This window comes from Caloenas nicobarica, chromosome 33, assembly GCF_036013445.1.
Source record: "Caloenas nicobarica isolate bCalNic1 chromosome 33, bCalNic1.hap1, whole genome shotgun sequence".
Taxonomy (NCBI): Eukaryota; Metazoa; Chordata; class Aves; order Columbiformes; family Columbidae; genus Caloenas; species Caloenas nicobarica.
Window position 1 is genome coordinate 2,391,988 of NC_088277.1, and position 7,546 is coordinate 2,399,533.

The following is a 7,546-nucleotide window of genomic DNA, read 5'->3' on the forward strand; positions in this document are numbered from 1 at the left end:
ACAGACGGACATGAGGTTCTCAGGACATGGGGCAGTGCCAGGGGGTGGGGAAGGGTTGGACTCGATGATCCTGAGGGGCTTTTCCAACTAAAATGATTCTGTGATTCTATGATTCACATGCAAACGCTGCTGCTGCCCCCGCCAAGCCCCAGCAAACTCCCACTCACTCCAGGTTTTGCTGCATCTGCGGGAACCGTGGTGGTAACAGCGCCGGCCGGCACGACCGCCCTCGCGCAGCCGCGGCGACGTAAATCATGGCTTGACCCCGGGTTTGCACCGGCTGCCGGCCCTCTGCGAAGGGTTGGCCTTGTCATCTCGTACAGTGACACCCGCCACTGATTTACGGCCGGGTTGGGAGCGGGGCTGTGACACCTCCTGGGCCTCCCGCGGCGGGCGCGGCAGCACCCAGCCCTTTCCCTCCTGCTCCGCTGCTTCCCCGGTGTCACCCAAGTGCAGAGGCAGTGGAGCTGGATGCAGCCGTGTCAGTAAAACATGTCACCGTGTCTCCGCAGCCCTCTCCTGTGCTGGGGGCAGGAGCCGCACTCGGCCATGACATGTCCCTGACCGCGGCGAGGGGAGCCAGGGTGAGGAGAGCCCGCCGGTGGGTTTAAATCAACGCCCTCCACTTCCCTCGCATGCTGAGTTATTGCGCCTGGTTTTGTGATGGAGATGACCAGGCGGTGAGGGATGAGTGACCTGGGCCAGACCACCGGGCTCGGCGCTCCCCACCGGACCCTGGCCGAGGGGTGAAAGATGAGGGCTGCCCCCAGCCCCTCCTGGACCCCCACCTGCGGGGATGCTCCTGAGCGTCAGCTGTGATTTAGTGTGCGCGGGTTCACCAGGAGAGCAGGCGATGCTTTGCTGATGGAGGAGCCGCTCTCAGCAGCGCATCCCCCAGCGAACCAGCCAAGTCCGGTGCTCTGGGTTTCTGCCCGTGACCATTTCCACGTGTCAGCTGGGTTATCCATCTCAGAGCTGTGCTTCCCTCCCTCCCTCTGTGCAGGATGTCGCTAAGGAACAGGTTCCCGGGCAGTGAGGCTCAGGTACGGACGGTGAAGCCTGAGAGGATGCTGTCACACCTGGGGGCATGCCATGACATCTGGAAAGATGCTAGGACACCTGGGAGGATGCCGTGATGTCTGAAAAGACGCCATCACATCTGGAAAGTTGCTATGACATCTGGGAGGATGCCATCACATCTGGGAAGACGCTATGAGGTCTGGGAGGATGTTATGACGTCCGGGAGGATGCCATGACATCTGGAAGGATGCTATGACATGTGGGAGGATGTCGTGATGTCCGAGAAGATGCCACCACATCTGGAAGGGTGCCATGGCGCAGACTTCTTAAAAATTAGATAATAATAATAATAACAGCAATGATAATAACAACTTTAAAAAGACCTAACCCCAGCCTGCCCGCTGCCCTCTGCGAAGCCACACGAGCCTTTCCAGGCGGCGCGGGCCGGGGGGGCCGGGGCAGCCCTGGACCCGGCGGCGCCTCCTCCCGCGGCCTCCGGCATCCCCTGGTGGCAGCCGGTGGCTTTGCAAAGTCACTCCAGCACCAACGGGCTCTGCGGGGAACGTCCCCCGCTGCCACCCCGCCTGTCCCCTCCTTGGCTTGGCCGCCCCAGGGCTGCGGTGCAGCGTACGGGACCGCACCGGGCTGGGGGTGACCCCATCCCCAGCGAAAGCACCAGCAAATGGGGGAGGCCGGGGGGGCTGAGCGCCCGGCACCCTGCACCTCGTCCTTACACAACCGGCTCAGGGCCTCCTGCTTGCGGCAGGCGGCAGATTACAGCACGGAGCTCCCCAGATAACTCCCTAAGCCCTAAATCTGCTCCCGGTCCTCTCCTGAGATAAGGCAACGTGGGAGGGTGGCTACGGGACGGGAGGTGTCACACCAGGGTGACGCCGTGCTGGTCGCGTCATCCCACTGCTGCAGCGGGAGCAGAGGCTCAGCCCCGGAGCGAGGGGCCAGGGTGGGTTCTTGGTGCTGCCATAGGGAACCCGGCACCGCGGCATTCACCGGCTTGGGGGGTTTCCTGGGCAGAAGAGCCCGGAGGGGGCTGCAGCCCCGTACCCGCCGTGCCAAGGGGCCGGAGTGGGTCCTGGCGCCTGGTGGGGACGGGCACGGACAAGGTGACATCAGGTCTGCAACGTTCAGCATCGGGATCCTGACGTTCAGCATTGGGATCCTTATGTTTGACATCAGGATCCTCATGTTCAGCATCAGGATTCTCAGGTTTGGCACCAGTATCCTGAATTTCAGCACCAGGATCCTGATATTCGGCATCAGGATCCTCATGTTCAACATCAGGATCCTCATGTCTGGCACTGAGACCCTCATGTTCAGCATCAGGATTCTCATGTTTGGCACCGGTATCCTGACTTTCAGCATCAGGATCCTGATATTCGGCATCGGGATCCTCATGTTCAATATCAGGATCCTCATGTTCAATATCAGGATCCTCATGTCTGGCACTGAGACCCTCATGTTCAGCATCAGGATCCTGATGTTCAGCATTGGGATCCTCATGTGTGACATCAAGATCCTGATGTTCAGCACCAGGATCCTGATGTTCAGCATCAAGATCCTCGTGTTCACCATTGGGATCCTGACGTTCAGCATCAGGATCCTCAGCTCGCGTATCCCAGCAGGATGCACCGAGCACAGAGGAAACAGCTGGGATCCTTCATCTACTCCATATTTTCATGTTCGAGGATGCAAAGTGACCTTTGGGACTCTGCCCTAATGGTTGCACTAAATGGAGAACGTGGCCTCCCACGATCTGCTCTGGGACCAAATTCATGCCTTTTTGCCATGAAAATAGCTGATCCGGGGATTAAAAGTGCCCTTTCCCAGATCCCACAGCCCAGCTGGTCCCTGGTCCTCAGAAAACATGTAAAAACCAACCAACCCAAAAAAGCCTTTACGGATGAAGAGAAGGGAGCAGTCAGGTTCCAGGTGGAATTTGGGAAACCAGTTTTTGCAGCTCCTCAGCCCAGAACTCACCAGTGCCCCCAGGGCTTTGGGGAGGAGCTGGAGGCTCCAAGACACCTCGCAAGGGGGTTGCAGAGTTTATTTAATGCACCTGCACACTTACAGGTATCTGTGCCCTTGGCGGGAGCATTCCCCGGGCTTATCTGATCAGCACATTACCTGCATATACAGGGAATTTGGGGGGTTTTGGTTGAGCTGGTGGGGGCTGCTCAGGCGGCAGCATCTTACTGAGGTGAGACAGGTATAAAAATACAGCCCCGGGCTCCCAGCAGCTCCTCAGCTCAAGATGCTAAATCCTGCCCAAGCAGCCCTGATCCTGCTCAGGATGGATGGAGCCATTTTAAGCCACAGTTTAAATTAGGATATCTTGGCCGGCTGAGGCCACGTCAACGTGTAGGTTGTCACAGCTTTGGTGTCCAGAGGCCACCTCAGACCCAGAGCAGAAACTCCTTTCTCATTGCAAAGGGTGGGGGTGATTTTCTGCACTCTCTTGCAATTTTTTTCCTTGCTGGTTGGAGCCGCGATGCTGCCCAGCCGAAGAGGGACCCGGGGGAAAGGTCTGAGCAGCCCCAGGTAAGATCAGGGTGCAATGGAAGAGTGTCCCGCATCTCCAGACCCCGCTTTGGGATTCCTAAGAGGGATGGGAGAGTTTAATGGAATCGCGAAGGTTTTCTGCCTTCCACAGCACCAATCAATTAATGGTTGGCTTCTACTTAGAAGCAAACTGGTTTTACTTCTGCAGCTGGTCTGTCCCTGTACCAGGGTGCTGGTTGCCCTGTGCCGCAGGGTTTGAGGGGCTCCCCGGGAGCTGGGGGTTGCTCCAGCCTCTACTCTCCTGCTGCTTGGAGCTGGATTTAACCCTCCTCTCCGTAGGCTGCTCCAGTTCTGCTGCTGGGAAAGGGCTTTGCAGCTGCTTTGATGTGCACCAGTTGAGTGGGGAGGGCTCAGACCCCAGCATGTGGCATGAGGAGGGATGCGTTTGTCATCTCTACCGCCCCGGAGACGTTCCCAATCACTCCACCCGCCTGGTTTCAATTCCTAGACCATGGGGCATTTATCCACCTTCCAAACTCCCCAGATGTCCCCCTGTTTTCTCCACTCTGTGCTGGAGACGGTGCCGTGGGGAGCTGCTCCTCCCCTGGGGTTTCGCAGCATCCAAACCCCCGGTGCAAAGCGTTTGCAGGGGGCAGAGGATGGAAACGGGCCCCCTGGGCTGTGCCAGAGCCGGACAAGGCTTTCCAGCGGGGTGAGGGACGCCGGAGCCCACGCGGTTCCCACGGCCGCTCTGTCTGCGCAGGAGGCAGTGAACGGTCCAGACTGTCCCCTCGTCCCCCGGGAGCGGGTCCCGGCCCCAGGCGGGGCGCGGGGCCAGGCTGAGCTCGCTCCCCCGGCCGGCCCGGATGACAGATGCCTGCGGTGGAGGAGAACAAGCTGCAGCCCCCGCTCCCAGCCTGGATGCCTCTGACCCGGAGCTGCATTACGAGGAGGAGGAGGAGGAGGAGGAGAAGTCGGAGCCCTCGGACACCAGCAGCATCTTGTCCGATGACTCCGTCTACCCTTGCTACGAGCCGTCCCCAGCGGCTGGCGGGGCCGGGCACCTCAGCCTCTACCAGTGCTGTGCCAGGAACGATGCCAAGCTGGTGTGGGAGAAGCTGGAGCACGGGGTGACCCGGAGTGAGGCCACAGAGCTGGACATCAACGGGAGGGTGAGCGGCTGGGTGGGCACCCTGCGGAGCAGAGAGGATTTCCCAGGAATTAGCAAATCCTGAAGGGTGGTGGTTGCTAAAGCAGGTGAAAGAGGAGGGAGGGTCCTGGGTGTGATGGCTTTGACAAGGGCTGGGTCTCCTGGGATTGATCCAGCCCTTGGAGCACAACCTCATCTGTCTTCCCACCCTGAACGTGTTTGTTTTGGGGCGGAGGAGCCATGGGGAGCACCGCGGTGGGGAGGGTGGTGCAGTGCTGCTGTCCCCTCTCCAGAACGGGCTGATGGTCGCTTGCTACAAGGGCTTTGTGGACATCGTGCCCCTGCTGCAGAAGTGCCCCTACCTGAATGTCAACCAGCAGGACAAGGATGGGAACACGGCCCTCATGATGGCAGCCCAGGCAGGTAGGCACCGCGCTGGCCCTGCCGCGGGACAGCCCTGCCAGATCCCTCAAAGTGATGTGAACCCAAAAAACCCTAAACTGAGCCACTGGGAAAGCCGAGGGTCCCGAGGGATGTGACCTTCCCCATCTACAGTTCTAGAATCATGGAATCATTTTAGTTGGAAAAGCCCCTCAAGATCATTGAGTCCAACCATTCCCCCACCCCTGGCACTGCCCCATGTCCTGAGAGTCTCATGTCCGTCTGTCCAACCCCTCCAGGGACGGTGACTCCAGCACTGCCCTGGGCAGCCTGTTCCAATGCCCCACAGCCCTTTCCAGGAAGAAATTTTTCAGTCCTGATCCCTCCAAGTTTCTGCATTTTTGTCCTCACAAGGTCCAGTTGCTAAATACTCGTTCTCCAACGGGCATCAGCGGTTATCACTCGTTAACTGTCGAAACTCTAATGCAGCTTCTCTCTGGCTGTTCAGGACACATCACCATCGTTAACTACCTCCTCAACTACTACCCCATGCTCGATGTGGACAAGCGAGACCCCCGCGGCCTGACGGCGCTGATGAAGGCCGCGGTGCAGGGGCGGCAGGACTGCGTGGCCGCCCTGCTCCTGGCCGGTGAGCATCTCCCTGGGGACTCCCCCGGGCTTTTTGGAAAGGGGTGACATTTCTGCTCGGCCCGTGCTCTGTGCCGGGACGGGGTGGGACACTGTAGTGATGCTGCAGCAGGAGCATGGGCGGCGGGTGGAGGGATTGTCCCCTCTGCCCCGCTCCGGTGAGACCCCCCGGGCACCGCGTCCAGCTCTGGGGTCCTGAGCACAGGACAGACCTGGACCTGTTGGAGAGGGGCCAGAGGAGCCCCAGAAATGACCCGAGGCTGGAACAGCTCTGCTGGGAGGAGCGGCTGAGAGAGTTGGGCTGTTCAGCTGGAGAAGAGAAGCTCCGGGGAGACCTTAGTGCGGCCTTTCCGGACTTAAAAGGGGCCTAAAGAAAGATGGGGACAGACTTTTGAGCAGGGCCTGTTGCGATAGGACAAGGGGTGATGGTTTTCAACTAAAAGAGGGGAGATTCAGGCTGGATAAAAGGAAATTGTTGGCCCTGAGGGTGGTGAGAGCCTGGCCCAGGTTGGCCAGAGAGGTGGTGGCTGAACCATCCCTGGAGACATCCCAGGCCAGGCTGGACGGGGCTCTGAGCACCCTGAGCTGGTGCAGATGTCCCTGCTCATGGCAGGGGGGGATAAGGTGACATTTGAGGGTCCCTTCAAACCAAACCCGCCTGTGATTCCATGATTCTATGCCCTCTGCATCCCGGTGTCTCCAGGTGCTGACCTGCAAGTGGTGGATCCCATCAAGGGGAAGACAGCCAGGGAATGGGCAAACTTCACAGGCCGATTCGAGACAATCGTGCGGATCCGGAGCCTCCTGCGGCGCCCACGAGCAGAGCAGTTCAGCACCCAGTACCGGCCCGAGTGGCCAGCCCTGGCCGAGCTGGTGGCCAAGGCCCTGAGCCCCAAATCCAGGGGCAAGAGGCTGTTGGAGAAGATCCAATCCATGTTCACCTTCAGCTTCCCCCATGACCCCGAAGAGGACGGTGTGATGGACCACATGGTGAGGATGACCACCTCCCTCGCCAGCCCCTTCGTGGCCACTGCTTGCCAAACTCTCTGCCCCGACAGCCCCCCCGAGGTGGGCAAGCACAGGTTGTCTGTGCCGGAGATCCTGGGGCAACATGTGCCGGATGCAGACGCTGAGCCAGACCCCCCCTCGTGCCCCAGCACCGGCGCATCCTCTTGCAACGGCCAAGCCATGTCGGAGATCCGGCTCCTGCCGCCGCGCCGGCCGGCCGGTGGCCTCCTGAGCTTCCTGCCCCTGCGCCTGCGCTGCAGCAACATCATTTTCCCCGGGGAGCCCGTCCCAAAAATCAAAGTGAGCAAATCCTCCGACCCGCCTGTCTGCTCGAGGGATCAGAGGCGGCAGCAGGGGGGGGACAAGAACCTGCTGCAGCCGCCCAAGTGGAAGTACAAGGAGCTGAAGCAGGAGAAGAAAGCAGCTGAGGAGGGAAAGAGCGAGGAGAAAAAGAAGAAAAGGGGGAAGAAGCGCTAAGGGAGGAGGTGTCGGGGTGAGGGTGAGGTCCCTGCTGTCCCCTCAGACCTGTTCGCTTTTCTGGCACGGGGGTGGTTTCCTTCCCCGGCGGGACAGTGACGCCCAAGGGAGGACGATGCTGTGATGCTGAGATGTCCAAGCCCCGTGGTCCCGGGTCCCTGACTCCCTGTCCAGCCCCTAGTCCTCAAGGGCGGCCACCCCGACCCGGCTCTGGTTGTGCCGAGCGTGATGTGCTGAGCCGCTGCCCAGGCCGGGCTCTGGCTCTGCCAGGGAGCAGATCTGTGGCAGAAGGGGCCCTTTTCTTTTTTCCTTTTTTTATTTTTCTTCTTTTTGTTCTTTTTTTCT

General features: G+C 59.8%; 1 protein-coding gene across 1 annotated transcript; it reads left to right on the forward strand.

Moving 5' to 3' along the window:
* The first annotated feature begins 4,403 nt into the window (after nt 1–4,403).
* Nucleotides 4,404–7,201, forward strand: ANKRD33 (ankyrin repeat domain 33). The gene is made up of 4 exons (XM_065654337.1): nt 4,404–4,709; nt 4,981–5,110; nt 5,577–5,717; nt 6,420–7,201. Exons 1-4 carry the CDS (start codon nt 4,404–4,406, stop codon nt 7,199–7,201), a joined length of 1,359 nt encoding a protein of 452 aa, XP_065510409.1.
* The last annotated feature ends 345 nt before the right edge of the window (nt 7,202–7,546 follow it).